This window comes from Mustela nivalis, assembly GCF_964662115.1.
Source record: "Mustela nivalis genome assembly, chromosome: 16".
NCBI classification, from domain to species: domain Eukaryota; kingdom Metazoa; phylum Chordata; class Mammalia; order Carnivora; family Mustelidae; genus Mustela; species Mustela nivalis.
This window is the reverse complement of record NC_139035.1, coordinates 63,564,205-63,583,678: the sequence shown is the minus strand read 5'-3', so window position 1 is coordinate 63,583,678 and position 19,474 is coordinate 63,564,205. Positions and strand designations below refer to the sequence as shown.

The following is a 19,474-nucleotide window of genomic DNA, read 5'->3' as shown; positions in this document are numbered from 1 at the left end:
TGGGTTTTTTGCCACACTGATCTAGAGCGTGGTGCTGAAATGATTTTCAGCGTGGCTTTTCAGCCTTCACCATTTTTTGCTTTAGAAGCATTACACTTGCCCTCAAGATGTCTTAAAAGAAAGGGCATTGTAGCAAAAATGCAGTCTGTAGGTTTGGAAAAGACAGTTCTAACCAGAAAGATTTGGGCATCTTTCACAGAGCCAGTGGTAGTTCTCAGTAAAGGTTCTCGAAGCCAGTTCCTCTGCGCCAGCCTGCTTATTCTGGCTGCGCGGGACTCAAATTGACCCTCTTCTCCTCCTGTAGCTCCTCCTTGGCATCCCGGGCTTGGTCTGGGAGCTCTTGCATAGGGCCCCAGAGCCCTATTTCTCTTCCCTGTCCCTCTGGTTCCTGCCGCTGGAGACACAATCCTGGAGTATCCGTCAGTAAGGAATTGTTCTTGGGTGCTTTGATTCGTGGAGCAGAAACTGCAAGTCTGTAGGGACTGGTGAGTGCTCTTCTACTGCATGGCTTAGCAGAAGAGGCAGGCAGAAACAGTCAAGGGGAAAAAAAGCAAATTCAGTTGTCACATGTCTTATCACTGACATGCCTTTTGGTGCTTTTCCATCTGTGTTGGGAGGGTGGTCGGGCTGGGAAGGCGACCCTGACGGAAGTGGAAGAGGTCTGGAGAGCCGAGCAGGGGGGATCTTCGGAACATGTCCCCAGAGCCCAGACTTGAAGGTGAAGGTTTTGGGAGAAATTCAGGCAGCTAAAGGGGACAAGGATCCTGCTTCCTGGGACAACCTACTTTCAGGGACTTGGAGTCCTTGCTGGGAAGGACCCTTGACCTCTCCTTGATCTGGTCCCAGTCTAGAGGCAGCTTTCCCATGTCCATCTCTTTCTCTTGCACTTGACTCCTGCCCTAATGTCCTTTTGGGGAGCTGCCCTTCCTGCCCAATTCTGCCCTCTTATCCTTGCTGTGTTTCCTTTATTTCTGGGGCTGTTTGCAGTGTGTGTGTATTTGTGTGTGTGTGTGTGTGTGTGTGTGTGTGTGTGTGTGTGCGTGGCTATTCTTGGGAGCAAATTTGCTTCTGCTGTACTTGTTCCACGAGACCCAGCCCTTACGGGACTCACTCTCCAGCGACCTGTTCCTTCCTGTTCCTCACCATCTCCTCCCCAAATGCAGCACTTCTGCTGCCTGCACCTCTGAAGACCGAGGGTTCAGAGGTCGGGAAGTTTGTTTTTTTTTCTGGTCTTTTGGGTAGCCGCTCGGACTCGAGATCTACAAAGGCAGGGACTCACAGTCCATAGATGGTCAGAAAGCAAGCCCTTTCTCAAGGGTGCAGGAGACACTCCTTCTTCCTTTCTGGACCACGTCCCTCCTCCACCAGCCGTGTTAGCGACAGCACCCCCTCTTCCATCCAGCATTCTATTTTTTCCTTAGTGTGATGATGATGTTGATGGTGATGATGATGGTGGTGATTGGCTTTTCTTATTCCCCAGTCACCTAGACCTTCAAAGAATGAAACAAGGGAGCCATCTCTGCTAGATTAGCTGCGAGCATTCTTACTCACACGCAACTCCGTCAGCTTCAGTTTCTTCGTAGCTGGGGTCCTTAGGAATGCTCATCCCCCAGTTTGGGGTACTCCTTAGCGTAATGCTCCCTGAAGGGCATGAATGGTCATGACCATGTTCGTATCTAAGATTTGTAAATGACTAGTGTCAGGCACTTTTACATGTATCAACTCATGTAATTCTTAGACCCCTATGACATAGATACTATTATCCCCATTTTACACACGAAGAAACTGAGGCACAGAGAGATCAACTAACCTTTCAAAGTGAAGCGAATGGTCAAGCCAGGACAGGAACAGCAGTCTGGCTCTAGACTCTGCTCCTTGTACCACCTTGGGGAGGGACTGGATGAGTGGAGGCAGATAGCCCAGAAGGCATGGATGTTGTCCAGCCAAGTCTGAGGGTAGGGCTTCCCTGAGCTGAGCTCAGGCATATCTACGTGGTCTCTTGTGGCCCACACAGCTAAGATCTGGATCCTCCCTGACCCCCCGCCCTCCTTTCATTTGGCTTTACCGGACTGCTCTGCCAGCCTCCAATCTAGAATTCCATCAGCCCCATTGATCTTATCCAGCTGCCTTCCCTGGTGCTGGATGGCCTGAAACGGAGACTGAAATGGGTCTCAGAGCTTGGGAGGTAGGGCTGGTACATGGGCCTAGGAAGGAGGGAGGGTCAACAGACTCACACGAAGTCTGAGCGTGAGGAGATGAAGGCATCGTGAAAGGAAATCCAACTCTTCCTTTAATTCACGGGAGCGTTCCAGGTCCCATGTGCTCCCCTCAAGCCACTTCGCAACAGGGGAACGTACTGCCCTCTAGGGGATGTTTTGGAAATCCGTCAGGGTCATTTTTTGTTCTCTTCATCTGCGGGGGGTTGGGTGGGCATGGAGGAGGGTCTCCTGGTATTCACTCGTGCCTTGGGGCCAAAGACGCTAGGCGTACTGCAGTGACCAGGACAGTGCCGAGCAAAATGCCGCACATCTCACGTGTCTTTTAAAAGTCCCACCGGATAGCAGTGTAGGTGAGTGACCCCCTTATCGGAGGGATCCTCGGACTCAGCTTCATTTTACATATGAACACAAAGTATTTTTTGAGCCATTTTAAACACTGCATTTCCTAGAAATGCAACTAATGTGTAGATTGAAGGAACTTATCATTTGCTTTGTTCAGAACTTTTACCGAGAGTTGCTTACCATTTCAGAAACCCGTGTCACCAGGACACTGGTACCTGTGGTATTTGAGTGGCTGATACTTGTGCTTTTTTTGCTGTTGTGCTCACAAGGATTCTGTATTGGGTTCAAGGCTCTGACTGCTATATTATATGTGTAGTCATACCTGACGTGACATATTAAACTTCTGTCCATTTTTTGGGTGCCTAGGTGGCTCAGTTGGTTAAAATGCTTTCCATTTTATTATAAATTAATTGTTTATTTCACCTTTATAATACAGTTAGAGTGTTCAATTTACTTTTTTGAAAGTAGGTATCATGGGGCGCCTGGGTGGCTCAGTTGGTTAAGCCGCTGCCTTTGGCTCAGGTCATGATCCCAGCGTCCTGGGATCGGGTCCCATATCGGGCTCCTTGCTAGGCAGGGAACTTGCTTCTCCCTCTGTCTCTGCCTGCCTCTCTGCCTACTTGTGATCTCTCGATCTCTCTCTCTCTCTCTCTCTCTGACAAATAAATAAATAAATAATTTAAAAAAAGAAAAAAGAAAGTAGGTATTCAGTTTGTATTGCATACGATTATTGTTCAGGAGAAAAAAAAGGGGCATTGGGAACTGTTGCCCTAAGCCTTTGGAAAGCCAGGCCCAGCACGAGCCTGAAGAGTCAGGACACTGTCTTTCTTCTGCTTACACACCTTTTCTCTCTAAAAGATACCCCCAAAGCTTCCAGCTCAGCTGTAAGTCTTTACCATGGGCAGAGCACTTGGAGAGGGACCACAAGATAAATAGTGGGGGGCTCACCTGGGAGCCACACTTACTGCCTTGAAAGGAAAGTCTTTGCAAGACAAAATGTTCATGTCTGTTTTGTGATGGTGTTGAATTGTGAAGCAGACGGTGATAGACTGAGGTCCGGACCAGTGGATGGTGAGTTAGATCCTCCTCCCTGAGTACATTCTTCTGGGAGAAGCTTCCCCACTTCCTTCAACAGAAAAGAAAGGAAAAGTGACAGAGGTAGAGAATGGTGAGGAGCTAACCTAGTGACATGGCTTACATATATTCTCAATGTCTTCTTTGAAAGGCACCATAGGATAGCTATTAACTTAACAAAACTCAAGGGTTTGAGGTCAGATGGTTTGTCCTAGGTTGCAGAGAGCTACAGTAGGAATCAAAACTAGGTCTGGTTTGATGCCAGTTTTAGGTCTTGCAAAAGACAGGGGTGAGTTCCTTCTCCAGACCATTCCCGACCTGTGGTTCTTTTAGAATAGCCAAAGGGATTTAAGTGAGTCAGATTCTGTTGAGTCGTTGTTCTACCTTAAAGCAATATTAAACAACATCCACATGCTAGAATCAACCTTCTGCTTATGAGATTGCTGTCTGTCTCTCAGTGTGTGTGTGTGTGTGTGTGTGTGTACAGATGCATTTGCTCAGTCCGAGATGTCCTACTCTTGTGAGGGAAACACACCCATGTGGCTTCATCCACACTGGGCAACTGCTTCCTAAGGAATTGTTCTGATCCCTTTTATTTCCTGGGCATGACTAACCAGGAGTGAGGAAAGCCAGTAAAACTATTATCTTGACGGAGCCTGGATCAATGGACAAGACACTGCTCTTAGCCTAATTTCTCACAAGGGCTTTGTAAGCATTGCATGTTCCATTTAACTTAATACATGAAAACTGTCTTCTGGGAAGGAGTACGGAACATAGATTTTTATATAACTTATTTTTTTCCAGCTTTTTGGGAGATATAATTGATCCACAACATTGTATAAGTTTAAGAGTATATAACCCATTGATTTGATACATTGCAAAGTGATGAGGACCATAGTATTGGCTACATTCTTGCTTTATTATATAGTGACCATTTCTTTTTTATGGTGAGAATATTTAACATGTATTCCCGTAGCAACATTCAAGTATGTTAGTAGCTACTATCACCATGTTGTACATTAGACCCCCAGACTTGTTCATCTTATATTGGCATAATTTTTTTTTTTTAAAGTAGGCTCCTTGCCCAGCGTGGAGCCCAGCATGGGGCTTGAACTCACAGCCCTGAGATTAAGACCTGAGCTGAAGTCAAGAATCCTATGCTTGACTAAGCCACCCAGGAGCTCCTGGTATAGTTTCTTTTCTTTTCTCTTCTTTTCTTTTTTAAAGATTGTATTTGTTTATATGAAAGAGACACAGTGAGTGAGGGAACACAAGCAGAGGACTGGGAGAGGGAGAAGCAGGCTTCCCGCTAAGCAGGAGTCCCATCCGGGGCTCCATCCCAGGATGCTGGGATCATGACCTGAGCTGAAGGCAGTCGCGTTCAACTGAGCTACCCAGGTGCCCCCTGGTATAATTTCTTAATAGTCATTTTGTTAATTCCATTTTTCTAAGAAAAAATACACTTGATGGCTCAGTTGGTTAAGCATCCAACTCTTGATTTCAGCTCAGGTCATAATCTCAGTGTTGTGAGATCAAGCCCTGAATCGAGCTGTCTCTGGGTATAGAGTTTGCTTAAGATCCTCTCTCCCTCTTCCTTTGCCCCTCCCCCACCTCTCTCTCCCGCTCCAAAACAATTAATTTAATTATTATTTTTTTAAAAGGGGTATTTGGTGGTTAAGCCTCCAACTCTTGATTTTGGGTCAGGTCTTGATATTCAGGGTCCCGAGATCAAGCCCCATGTCAGGCTCTGCACTGGGCTCACACCTGCTTAAAATTCTCCCTTCCCCTCTGCCCCCACCTCCCATATGCTCTCTCTCTCTCTAAGAAAAAAAAAAAAAAAAAAAAGGTAAGATCTTCTAGATGACCCCAATGCACTTTTTAAGGAAGGATGCTGTTATTAAAGTCTTTTCTGAATCAGGTAATAACTCTCTTTATTCTCACACCAATCTAATAATCTGACATTCAGTATTTCTCTTGTATGGGCTCAGCTCCCAATTCTAGCATGCTTGTGTTTCTGTGTATGTGATTGTTCTCACGCCACCAAGCAATTCTCGCCAACACTAGCTGGATGTCCTACAAGTCAACTCAGTTTGTACTTGGGGATAATGTCAGACCCCTCACGTTAAGGGTTTAGTCCTACAGAACTGCTCTCCACCCCCATCAGATGCCCCTTGCAAGTCCCGGTTTTCATCTATGCCTCTGACCGACTTTCTCTAGGTCATAAGTTTCAACAACGTCCTCCTTGGATTTGATTAACTTGCTAGAGGAGCTCACAGAGAAATATTTTACCTACCAGATTATTGGCTTATTATGAAAGGATAGAACTCTAACACGGCCAGATAGAATAGAAATACAGGGCAGTGTATTACAAGGAATACACTGAATTACAAGTGGAATACAAGGTACTTCCATGCCCTCTCCAACTACACCACCATCACCATGTTTCCAAGTGTTTGCCAACCCAGAAGCTCTCTGAACTCCATCCTTCTAGATTTTTATGGAGGCTTCATTACACAGGCATGATTGGTAAACTCATTGGCCATTGGTGATCAGTTCAACCTCTAAGCCCTCCTTCCCTCCCTGGAGGTCACAGGGATGGGACTGAAAGTTCCTGACCTCTAATCATGTGGTTGCTTCTCCTGGCATCCAGCACTATCTTTAGGTTATGTAAGGGCTTTCTAAATGTCACCTCACTAACCTAACAAATGATATCACTATTGTTCTCATCAATTAGGAAATTCCCGGAGTTTTGGAGCTCTATGCCAGAAACAGGACAAAGACCAAAGATGTATTTCTTAATATAAATGTCAAGATAACACATTGATTCTCATTAACAATTATACAATATCACACCCATTTAATAAATTCAGAGCGATTCAGAGGGGTTAGAAAACTCCTTTAAAACCTCAGATCTTGGGGCACTTGGGTGGCTCGGCGGGTTGAGGCCTCTGCCTTCGGCTCAGGTCGTGATCCCAGGGTCCTGGGATGGAGCCCCACATCGGGCTCTCTGCTCGGCAGGGAGCCTGCTTCCACCTCTCTCTCTGCCTGCCCCTCTGCCTGTCAAATAAATAAATAAAATCTTAAAAAAAACAAAAAACCTCAGACCTTTTGACTCCCTAACTAAACATTATACTCTGCTCCTCTAATTGGTCTCCTACACTCAGAAATCGTGTGTGATACAGAGCCCAGGCTTATAAGGCCAGGGTGGAACTCCCTTGAGTGAGCTTAGCAGGAAAAGACCCCAGGACATCAGGTGACTATGGGCCTGTGCTTCCCATCAGAAACCAGCTGTTGTTTTATCCACCGAGCAATAAGATTGGGGGTAGGCAATAGCAGCTTACTGTTAATGGAAGGTCTATATAAAGAACCAAGTTTGAACAGCTCTAGATGTAAGAGTAGGTCACCCAGGATCCTTTGACACTGCTCCTGTTTCTACCAGTGAACACAACGTTTCCATTACACTGGAGGATGAGACAATCACCAGGTCATCTGGGAACCGAGAGGTTCAGGGATGGCTGGTGTGACGGATCCTAATAATCTAGGGGAAATTTGGGTTGCTGGAGCACACTGGGAGCAGGGAAAGCTATTTTTAGCTCTTCCCTGCCTTATAGTAAAGGCTCATGGAAAACATGAAACAACCAAAAAAGAGCCAGGGCAAGTGAGAGCTCAGACCTTGAATCAGAAATGGGAGTTTGGGTCACTTTACCCGGTTAAGACCGGGACTGTCTGACCTTCTGGCTGAGGGCAGGGAAATATGGAATGAGTAGTGGAAGCAGGTCCTACATACCCATTATGGCTTCTTGACCAATCCCAGAAACAAGGACTGTAGTGAACTGACATGTTTTCTATTTGCTGGTTTTGGATATTTGCTTACTTGTCTAAGTCAAGCATTTCCTTCATCTCTTTCTTCTAATTTTTACGTGATCATAGAAATTGTTAAACTCACACGTTAACATCACAATTTAGTCTTCAGGTAACAGAGCATCTAGTGGGACTGTGTTTGAGTCTGAGGGGTGACTAGTGTGGCCAGAGTTGAACACCATGACTGGTCATCTGTTTGAGGGGCCATGAAGAGCTCTGAGAGTGTGTAGTTTGACTATAGCCTCCTTAACCCAACCTCACTCCCACCCACAATCTGTCCAATTTCTTGGGCATTTCAAGACAGGGTAGCAAATTCATACATTAAGAGGGGTCAGGCATGGGGCGCCTGGGTGACTCAGTGGGTTAAAGCCTCTGCCTTCGGCTCGGGTCATGATCATGATCATGGGATCTGCATCGGGCCCTCTGCTCAGCAGAGATCCTGCTTCCTCCTCTCTCTTCCTGCCTCTCTGCCTACCTGTGATCTCTGTCTGTCGAGTAAATAAAATCTTAAAAAAAAAAAAAAAAGAGGGGTCAGGCGGGTAAGGAAATGAGTAGTAAGAATGCAGGTCTCACCTGGAAGGGGGGAACAATATTAGCTTAAGATGATCCTTGCCCTGGGACAATCAAATGCAGATTTAATTTAAATTAAAAAATATACATCGTGTGGGACAAACAAAAGATGTCTTCCAGGTTGTTTCAATCTCTTCTTTTTTAAGATTTTATATTTAAGTAATCTGTGCTCTCTGTCTCTCTCAAATAAAGAAAATCTTTACAAAAGGCGGGGTGGGGCGGGGCCCTTGGGTGGCTCAATCAGTTAAGCAGCTCCCCCCAGCCCCTGGAAACCACTTTTCTACTTTCTGTCTCTATGATGTGACGACTCCAAGTACATCATATAAATGGAATTACATAGTATTTGTCTTTGTGACGGGCTTATTTTACATAGCACAGTGTCCTCAAGTTCATTCATGTTGTAGTGTAAGTCAGAATTTCCTTCCTTTCTGAGTAACAGTCAATTGTGTGTAGAGTCAATCAACCATGGATGACCATTTGGGTTGCTTCCACCTTTTGAGTATTGTGCATAATACTGCTGTGAACAGGGGTGTACAAATATCTCTTTAAGACCTGGCTTTCCATTCTTTTGGGTATAAGTCTAAAAGCAGAACTGCTGAATGATATGGTAATTCTGTATTTAATTTTTTGAGGAACTCCCCATATTGCTTTCCATGGGGGCTGCACCATTTTACATTCCCACCTACAGAGTACAGGGCTCTAATTGCTCCACATCCTCTACAACGCTGGTTATTTTGTTTTGTTTTGTTTGATAGTAGTCATCCTAGTGGGTGTGAAGCCATATCTCATTGTAGGTTTGTGTTTTTTTAAAGATTTTATTTATTTGATAGAGAGAGACACAGGGAGAGAGGGAACACAAGCAGGGGGGGTGGGAGAAACAGGTTTCCCGCTGATCAGGGAGGTCAATGTGGGTCTCAATCCCAGGACTCTGGGATCCTGACCTGAGCCGAAGGCAGATGCTTAACGACTAAGTCACCCAGGTGCCCCTCTCGTTGTAGTTTTGATTCGCATTTATGCAGTGGAATCTATTAGCCTTTATATTAAAATGAATTTGGGTTAATATTTCTTTTTGAAAAAGTGGAAGATGCCCCTTGAAGTAAATGAAAGCACTCTGGTCTTTGGCAAAGCTGGTGTTGAAATCTTATCTTTAGGGTGCCTGGTGGCTCAGTTGGTTAAGTGCCTGCCTTCAGCAGAGGTCCTTTTTGGGATCGGTCCTGCATTTGGCTCCCTGTTTGACAGGGGTCTGCTTCTCCCTCCACCTCTCCCCCCTACTTGTGATCTCTCTCTGTCTCTCTCTCTCTCACTCTTTCTATCAGGTAAATAAATAAAATCTCTGAAAAAATAAAATCTTATCTTTAACCTCTTAACAAGGTGAAGAGATGACTTGTAGGAGGTTTTTTTGGGGTTTGGTTTTGTTTTGTTTTGCCACCAGTGACCTGCCCTCTTGTCCCCCAGGGAAAATGATATGTATATACGTCTTTCCACAATCATCTAAGTATTCCAGGATATTAATAGTGTGCCTAAAATAGAATACCAACAAACTAGATAGAGGTATTAATAGAATAGTTCAGATAGTGACCAAAGTAAAGTTGTATTTGTGCCTGTTGTAGGGCTGGAATTTATGCTAGTTTGTAAAGTGTAATACTTTAGGCAGGATGTAGAAACATTCTAAAGGACTGATCCCTAATATCTTCATCACACATCAATTTATAGTTTACCAAGTTTTCCATATGCAGGATCTCGTGTGGTTCTCATAAAAATCCTGGAATTAAGAAGGGCAGTTATCTGAGTTTACAAATGCAAAAACAGCCTTACCAAAGTCAAATAACTAGCTGTGGGTCACACAGCTAGTGAGTGGCTGACCTATTTTCAAAATTCAGATCCCAGGGGTGCCTGGGTGGCTCAGTTGGTTGTTAAGCAGCTGCCTTCGGCTCAGGTCATGTTCCCAGTGTCCTAGGATCAAGTGCTCAGGTCATGATCCCAGAGTCCTGGGATAGAGCCCTGCATCAGGCCCCTTGCTCTGCGGGAAGCCTGCTTGCCCCTCTCCCACTCCCCTGCTTGTGTTCCCTCTCTCACTGTCTCTCTCTTTGTCAAATAAATAAAATCTTTAAAAAAAAAAAATTCAGATCCTGGGAAAGAGGGAGCCCGTGTTTTAGCTGTGTAAATGCAGAGCCTGACACACAGTTTAGCACGAATTTGTTGAATATGTCTTCTCCTCTGATTTCCGAGTTCTTCCACTTTCCTATGGAAGTCCATACCATAAAGCCAAATTCTTTTTTTTTATAGATATTTTATTTATTTATTTGACAGAGAGAGAGATCACAAGTAGGCAGAGAGGCAGGCAGAGACACAGGGGGAAGCAAGCTCCCCGCTGAGCAGAGAGCCCTATGCGGGGCTCCATCCCAGGACACTGAGATCATGACCGGAGCTGAAGGCAGCGGCTTAATCCACTGAGCCACCCAGGCGCCCCCATAAAGCCGAATTCGTAACTGAAACCAGTAGATGAGGAAGAGGATTGGGAGAGGGCAGGGCTGGGAGAAGGTAGGAGGTTGGGGATGGGACAGGGACCGGGATATTCCCAGGAGAATGAGGAAACTGGAGACGGAGGCAGAACTTCTGGAAATGTCAGTGTTTATTAAACATTTAAGGACACTGGGGGTTTGAGAAGAAATATACAGAATGTAGAAAAATCCTAACAATCCCCTCTGGCTGGGAGTGCAGCCTCTCCCCTCCCCCCACCATTTCCCATCTGTTTCTCCTTTCTCTTTGGTTGTTTAAAAGCCATTCCTAACTTAATTGGCCCCTCCCCAATCCCTTGGACTATGAGGAATCTTGGCCTCTCTCTGCCTCTCCTTCCCCACGACCTTGAGTCCGGAACAGTGCTCCAAAGCGGTCAGGGGCACCAACCCTGTAGTTGAGGACTGAGCGGCAGGGGCCCCTCTGCTCGGCAGGCTCTCCATTAAGGATTTAATGGGGGAGTGGGGAAATTGCAAAAACCACATGACGTCATTGGTACTCAGTCATGGGGGAGGGCACAGGCAAACAAACAAAAAGGAATGGATTAAAAAATAAAAAATACCTAAGAACCTAAATCAACCCTGAAGGAGAGTCCGGTCTGGGTGGTCTGGGTGTTAGCTGGGAGGAGCACAGTGTGGAGCTGGGCCACCTGGTGGAGGGGAGGGAGGGTCGGAAAGAAAAGCGCGAGGGACACGCCGGGCATTGCAAGGGATGGAAAGGCCAGGTGGCCTGGGGGTTGAGGCACGGGGTGTCAAGGTCCCTTTCTTCTCGGTGCCGGAGGGATAGGCACCAAACACACAGTCCTTGGGGCAGGTGAAGGGTAGGGGTCGGGCCCTGGGCTCCCAGCAAGCCAGGGAAGGAAGGTGGGGAAAGTAGGAGGTGCGTGAGGGATGAACTTGGAATGAAACTTACATCTCAAAGCATGCTAAGGGCAGGGCGGGGCTGGGGAGCTAAGGAGGAAAGCACCTAGACGGGGGCTAAGAGGAGCCTAGGTCCCCCTGCTCTGGCAGGGCCCGGGGGGGTGGTCACTTGTCCGAGTCCAGGCCCATCATGTTCTTGAGGGCGTTCTTGAGGCTGGTTCTGCTGGGGGACTTGACCGCAGGCCGGAGTTCCGAGCTCTGCTCATCCTTCCGTAGCTCCATCTCAATGACCACCACCTGAGGGCCTTTGGTGGGCTCCGCCCCTGCCCCCCGACCCCCCGCCCGGCCCGCTAACCGCTATTTCTTATCCTTGCGAGACTCCCCCAGCCCCTTGGCTTTCTTTTCACTGGCCGCTTTGGTGCTTCTGCTGTGGTCAAGCATGGCGTACAGCACCGGCGTCTGCAGGGAGGGGCGCACGTCCGTGGGTCATTGGCGAGGTCCGATGGGGCGTGACTCCCCACCCCGCCCCTCCCTGCTGCCCCCCCCACTGTGCCCCAGCTCCCGCCCAGGTCCCACTCACCTGCCGGCCGCGCTTGGAGGAGTCCTTCCCGGCCTTATGCAATTTCCCCTTCTCCATGGCGCTGCAGGGAAAGGGGTTGCGTCGGTTGGCCCCCAGCAGGCCGGAGCCCCATCCAGAGCAGCTCCACCTTCCTCTTCGCCATGGCTCCCAGCCCCCCACACCCTCACTGGAGCATCTGCCCAGATGGGCCACAGTGCGGTTAGAGGCAGGGTTAGCAGGCTGCCCTTACCTGAGCCTCCTCTGCAGGGCCGCCTGTCTGCGCAGCCAGCAGTACCGAATCAGGTAGAAAAGCAGCAGCAGCAACAGCACCACCCCTATGACACCCCCGATCACGGCTCCCAGTACTACCCCGTACCTGGTTGGCACTAGGAGGGGAGGGAAAAGAAGGAACGGAGTGAGCAGGGTCATGCCCCTTTGGGTCTTAGCCCCACACCTGTCCCCTGCTGGCGGCATGTGCAGCTCTCAGCCAAGGCTGCCATCCGCCCACCCTCCCAGAACCCGAAGAGCCATGGCCAGGCATTTTGCCTCTTCCCCCAGCCCCTCAGTCCTCCCCCATACCCGTCAGTCCTCCCCCATACCCGTCAGTCCTCCCCCATACCCGTCCCACCGCGCATTCCCAGACCCCCTCACACCTTTTTCAAAGACATAGAGTGTGACCTGAGAAGTCTTGCCCACTATGTCTGGTGGGTTCTTGACGTCGCAAGTGAAGGTGCCATTGTCACTATAGTCCAGGTTGTGTATGACAATAGAGCCGTCCTTCCAGCGAGGGTCCCCTACCCACTGGATGCGCTCTTTGAAGGTCCCCACCTCGTCAATGTAGGGTTGTCCTTTTGCATAGTGGAAGATCTATGAGGGATCAGGGCAAGTATGTGAGTCTAGCCTTAGGGGAAGGGATCCCGGGCTGGAGAGGGTAGCTGGGGTGGGGGAGACAGTGTAGATAGGCTCTAGTCAGATTGCTGCTTGCCTTGCCAAAGTTAAGGTTATAGCTCATAAAGGATTTCCCCACCTCTGCCCAAGTACTCTTTTCTACTGTTCTTTGAAGCCACCCTTTCATTATTCAAACCCAGACTCCCCCAGGCACTCACCGAGATGGCATCACGCCCCCCCTCAGGCTGGTAGCGCCACGTAAAGGAGATGTCATCTGAGACCCACTCGCTGGACCAGAAGGAGCAGTACAGTGTCACCCGGGAGCCCACCGCACCGTGGACCTCCCTGTCCGTGTAAACCACAATGGCCTGGGCCAGGGGGAGCACTGTAAGCAGAGAGGTGAATCAGATGCACAGGTGTGCCCAACGAGGCATATAGAGGAAGTGAGACCAGTAGGAAGTCAAAGGCTGAGTCAGAGACCATAGCAAAGCTGGGGTAGTTGTGATCTACTCTCAAGCCCAGATCTCTCCGGGCTGACTGAAAAGCTGGGTGGAAACACTGTGTTGGTTCAAGCTCTTTAGCATGTTTATTTAAAAAAAATAAATAAATAAAACCAACAGTAACAGAACTCTCTTGAGGACTTCCAGAAGTTGGATTCTGTCTCCATGTTTCACTTTCTCTTTGGGTCAGTATTTAACTCTTAAGTCACCCCTTAGTTGCAGGCTTTAAGGTTTTTAAAATTTATTGTAAGTTAAAAAAATAAAAATAAAATGTATCAGAAGTTATACAGTAATATATTTTGCATTCTTCTTATAAACTATTCAAACTGCAGAGATACAGCTCGAGTTCCTCTTAATACACACACCAACCAATTCCTTTCCTGTAGTCCGTCTCATGTATGACTTCTGTTAATCAGTTTAATGTGGAACCTTTTTCTATGTATCAAAGGCAATATAAACTCAACAAACTCAAGAAGTACATGTGCTTATGTGAAATAGTTTTGTTTTATGGAGCTTTCTTTTCTTTTGACATACATTGCATCATATTCTACTTGGTTTTTTTCACTTAAGAATATATATATATAAATATATATATATATATATTTATATATATATATAATCTATCTATCTATCTATCAGAGCTTCCCATGTTAAATCATATGGATCAATCTTATTTTTAACAGCTGTATAGTATTCCACAGCACCACAAACTCAAATTTCTTACAAAAAAAAAAAAATGAAAATAACTAAAGAAGTTTTTCCCTGGGTCAGCTGTCCTCACTGCTGAATCCCTGGTCGCCACACAGCTTGCCATTGACAGGGAGGTCAGGGAGGGAAGGATCTTGTAACCTTCTTAGGGGAAGCTGGATACAAAGGAAGATCCCTGAGTCCAGAGCTCAGATGACTCTGCGTGTGAGCCGTCTGTGGTTTGACCCTCCTCACTCTCCTCTTGGCCATTCTGGCCCAGTGCCTCTCCCAAGACTCACCCACACAAGGAAGGCCATTCCAGGGAGATTATGTGTGTGGGCTGGCCCTGGGTGGGGGCAACTGTAGACCCTTTTGTTCTATGGGAGGAGGAGGAAGCAACCAAACAAACAGAGACTCATTGTCTGACCAATGTTGGGGGCTTATGGCACCCCCTACCCGCTAACCCCCCCACTCCTGCTCCATAGTCTCAAATCTCCCACCTCAGCACGAAATATCAGTGACTCACTCCATTCTCTTGGGAAACCCAAATGCAACAAAAAAGATTATTCATTGGATCTAAGTTCTATTCCTCTGTTCTAACATCAGCCACTGCCCTTCAGTTCTGTTCAATGGTTCCCGGGTGGACATGTTCTGGGACAGAACTCTCTTCCTTATTCTCCAAGTCTCCCTCTCACCATTTCCCTCACTATGGCCTTCTCAACCCCTAGCTTTAACATTTTCTCTGGATGTCCCAGAGTAGGCCAGTACAACACCCAGAAGAGTACGGGTTTAGGACTCCGAGAGCTGACAGCAGAGAACCTTGGCTATTCTGAGCAGTTTTCCCTCGCCCCCAATTTGTCTACTGCTCATCTATTGAACTAGGATTTGGGGCAGTTTGGAGAAGGGAAACATCCACTCCAATAACCCTACTTTGACTTCCCCTCGCTCACCCAACATCTGCCATGGGATAAGAAAGGGGTTGGTCAACTCATGAAGCAAGACCACTTTAGATGGTCAAGTTCTTAGAATCTCGTAGACTCTCCCTTCTACTCCACTCACCCACATAATGGACAACGGATCCAAGGGGAGAAACTGAGGCACCCACAGACAAAGGATTGGAGGAGTTGGGACCACAAACCTTGGGCTCCTTCCTTAGATCACATTCCCTGACTTTTCTATTGAGGGAAACTAAGGTTAAGCCCCTCAAACACTACTAGGGAATGTGTAGGGACCAGAACTGGGTGTCCGACCCTGTTCCCTACCACACAATGACACTGCTTCCCACCGGGCCCTCAACATGGCTCTGGGGCCAGGTTACTGCTTTCCAGCCTGGGTCCAGTCAGGTCCACCTCAGGGAAATTCTCTACACTCTTTTATCTTCTCCCTTCACAGAATACCTTTATCGCCTCCCTCCAAACTATATACATATATATTTTTTCCCTCTGAATACAATATCACCTTCCTGCTCCTGCTCGCTCTTCGGTTGCAGGGGGACTGCAGCAAAGGCAGTGACAAGGTTGCTGAGAGGCATCCGGAGCCCCAGGGTCCCCAGACTGGGGCGGCTCCACTTACCCAAAGAGGAGAAGAGCAGCGCAGCCAGGATAGGACTGGGGCTGGACGAGGGAGCCCCAGGAGCCATAGCTGGGCCAGGGGCTAGGGCCCGGAGCGTCTGCGGGGTTGGGAGAGTGGGGGACAGGGAACTGAGCGGGGGGTTCCTGGAATCCGCTTAAAATCCCCTGGAGCCCCAGTATGAGGGGGCTGTCCTGAGCCAGTAACCAATTGCAGCCTGGCATGTGCACTTGAGAGGTGGTGGGGAGGGGGGCAGAGCACAGGGAGCAGAAGGGGCATTGTGTCCTCTGGGTGGAGGGGTGGGGGGGACACATACCACCCCATACACAGAGAGCTTTGTGTCTGCTGGCCTCCCCCTGCCCTGGGCTGGAATGCTGGGGTGGGGGGGGTTGTGAGGGAGAGGGACAGAAAAAGGGACATAAACACACTTCTCTGAGGGACGCATGGGCAGGGGAACCTGAATTCTAAGGTTCCAAGAAGGGGTTCGTTCCTCTGCAGCATCCTTACCAGAGAATGGCTCCCCCAGAGAATGTGAAAATGGGATATTCCTTGTTTGTTTGTTTCTTTTTGTGATGACTCTGGGTTGCATTACAGGCTCCTTGAAATGACCAGGTCATCTGGGAGTTGTTTTTTTTTTTTTTTCTTCCATCTCCCTGCATCCTGGGTGATTCTTCCCTGATAAAGCTTTTCCCCATTGGAAAGTATCCAGCGAAGAATCCCCTGAGCTTTCCCTCTTCATCAGAGAATTTTCAGTGCCCCATACTGAAGTTCAAGTCCATGTTAATTTACAACACGGCAACAAAACCATACTGAGTGCCAGCTGTATGTAAAGTATGAGTATGTGGGTAACAGAAAAAGGAATGAAAATTAAGTTTCTCCATGAAGAAGTTTAAAATCTAGTTGGGGGGGGCAGAGAAGGGAGGATTGGAGGACGAACCCATCAATAACCCAATATAATAAACCATGATGCTTGCCACAGCAGAGAGATGAACAAAGTGCTGAGAATACCAAGATGGGCTCAACCAGGTCTGCTCAAATATGCGCAATACTTCACAAATGTCAGGGAGATTGTTATGTAACAGAGATTAAAAACAAAAGTAAACCAGGGCACCTGGGTGGCTCAGTCGGTTAAGCATCTCTTGATCTCAGCTCAGGTCTTGATCTCAGGGTTGTGAGTTCAAGCCCCATATTGGGCTCCACGCTGGGTGTGGAGCCTACTTAACAAACAAAGAAATAAAATAAGTGAAGTTCAGAGGAAGGGGGAGTTGTATATAGAAGGCAATATTAGATATGGAATGGGTAGTGATGGTATCCAGGCAGAAGAGCAAAAGCAAAAACAAAGAGGTAGGAAAATGTGTGTGTATGTGTGTGTTTGTATGGGGTAGGTTTGTGAAGTATTGGGCACATTCAAGGCAGATCTTGTGCCCTTCACTTTGACTTGATTTGGGGGAATTTAAAGGAGGTCATAGGAAACAAGTCTGTCCAGGAGAGTTGAAACGAATTGGTGAAGGGCCTTAAGTGGCAGACAAAAGAGAGTGCGTTTAATTGGTACATCATAATGTTATAGGATTTTTGCTCCCTTAGCGTCCATGGTTCTTGGTCAGACCACTTCAAAGAACAAAGAGGTAGACCAGAAGAAGAGTGGTGGGTAGCAAAGCAAAATTTATTGAGCAAGAGCATAAAGCTCCCAGGCTGGGGGCTGAGAGGGTTGCCCTCAGAGTTTCTGAGTTTAGGGGTTTTTATCAGCTCTTTTGTGGAATGATCTTAAGCAATCCCGGCCTGTTAAGTCATGCCAATCAGGGCTTTGGTCACGTTATCTCTCTACCTATTAGGTTAATGTCTCTGTGCTGATGGTCTTTTTTTTGCTGACATCTGGGGGGCTTATGTCTTAATTGTCCCTTGCTCATGCTATTGGCAAATGCTTTGTGGTTAATTGCCTTAGTTTAGGACATTTTTGCAGAAGTCATTTCTGCAAAGGCAGCAAAGCAGAATGTCAGTGTGGTTCTGTCTAATCTGAAAAACAGGGTGTTCTGTTTTATCTTAGCTGTCCTGACTCCCATATTTTCTTGTTGGGGACCCCGGCCCTGCCTACCTACCTGTCCAACTAACTCTTAACAATAAGAATTTCCCGAAGGTTTTGGTGTGATATATGGGGTTAGGGATGGGAGTGTTTACATAGTCAGAGCTGAGTTTTAAAACACACCCCGCCAAAAAAAAAATCATTCAGACCAAAGCTCTCCTGATTGTTGCCTCCCCTTTGAAATGTTCTCCCTTCTTTGTTTCCCTTTCTTTCTCTGACCTCCTCCTGCTTATTTTTAAGATTAACCCAGGTGGGCACGCCTGGGTGGCTCAGTGGGTTAAAGCCTCTGCCTTCGGCTCAGGTCATGATCTCAAGGAGCTTGCTTCCTCCTCTCTCTGCCTGCCTCTCCGCCTACTTGTGATCTCTGTCAAATAAATAAATAAAATCTTTATTATTTTTTTTTAAAGATTTTATTTATTTATTTGACAGAGAGACAGGGAGAGAGAGCATGAGCGAGGAGCAGGGCAGAGAGAGAAGCAGACTCCCTGTGGAGCTGGGAGCCCAATGCGGGACTCGATGTGGGACTCGATGTGGGACTCGATCTCGGGACTCGATCTCGGGACTCCTAGATCATGACCTGAGCTGAAGGCAGTTGTCCAACCAACTGAGCCACCCAGGCATCCCAATAAAATCTTAAAAAAAAAAAAAGTTTAGCCCGGGTGATAAGGGGCTTGACTTAATGTCTTGTTTGAATTTCAATGTGACTAATTCCATCAATTATGGGCCCTACAGGTTAATTTGAGGAGGGAGACCGCTGTTGTTCCTGAAGTGGAATCACTGCAGGTTGACCTAGAAAGCCACAGTCTCCTGGTACCTACCTGTCATCTCCTTACACAGGAGATGGTGGGTTCTGTGAATACTATTGGGTTTGGATTGTGGAACTCTAAGTACAGGACTTGATGATAAACTCCACAGGGAAAATCATTAGTGAATGTTCAGGGCATGTTGTAGTCAATTATACCTTCCTAACCGCACCTCCCAGTGGCAAATAATCACTTTTTGCTCTGACCCCCCCACCCTTTTTACCCATAGTTCTTTCATGGGATTGTTACTTTCTTTTTTGTATTTATTTACTTACTGATCCTGATAAGACTACAAACTTCTTGAGGAAAATTACATGTTTGTATCATTGAATCCCCTAAAGCCCTTTCATATACTTGGGCAAAAAGTTAATACATATTAAGTGAAATTATTCAAAGAGCTAAGTGAAAAAGGCATGTATTGGATTTGTTAACGTGAAGAGCCAGAAGGCCGAAGTAGGATCAATGACTGGAAGTTTAACACCAGAAAACTGCATTTTATTTTATTTTATTATTTTTGAAGATTTTATTTGTAAATAGTCTCTACACCCAACCTGGGCCTTGAACTCCCAATGCTAAGATGGAGAGTCGCATGCTCCTCCTACAGAGCCAGCCACATACCCCCAGAAAACTGTACTTTAATTTAGCAACTTTCTAATGATTAAACTGTTCACTATATGAAACTTGAGTTTTGAGGTAACCATTACCGAATGCGTTCGAGCAGAGTCCTGAAGACCAGTGGCCCTAAGTGTTGAAGAAGAGATTTCTGCACTGGATAAAAAATCAGGCCCAAGAGCCTCTAAGGTCTCTCCCAGCCCAGAAGTCTATAAAAGTGCTTTCTTTGTCAAGTATTATAGAAATGCAAAATGGTATTTTCATTTGGTGAAGAAATAAGTGAATTTGTGCTATTTAAATCCTGAAAGAAGTGCAGGAGGGCTAAATATAAAT

General features: G+C 46.9%; 2 protein-coding genes across 2 annotated transcripts in view; one reads left to right on the top strand and one right to left on the bottom strand.

The window, feature by feature from the left end:
* SDHC (succinate dehydrogenase complex subunit C) overlaps positions 1 to 19,474 on the top strand; it is a 51,370-nt gene that overhangs the window by 199 nt on the left and 31,697 nt on the right. The gene's annotated exons all lie outside the window — the stretch shown is intronic.
* Positions 10,681 to 15,797, bottom strand: MPZ (myelin protein zero). Its single transcript, XM_082703937.1, has 6 exons — positions 15,650 to 15,797; positions 13,109 to 13,275; positions 12,656 to 12,869; positions 12,253 to 12,388; positions 12,024 to 12,084; positions 10,681 to 11,902 (listed from the first exon to the last, which is right to left on the bottom strand). Exons 1-6 carry the CDS (start codon positions 15,714 to 15,716, stop codon positions 11,801 to 11,803), a joined length of 747 nt encoding a protein of 248 aa, XP_082560063.1. The 5' UTR covers positions 15,717 to 15,797; the 3' UTR covers positions 10,681 to 11,800.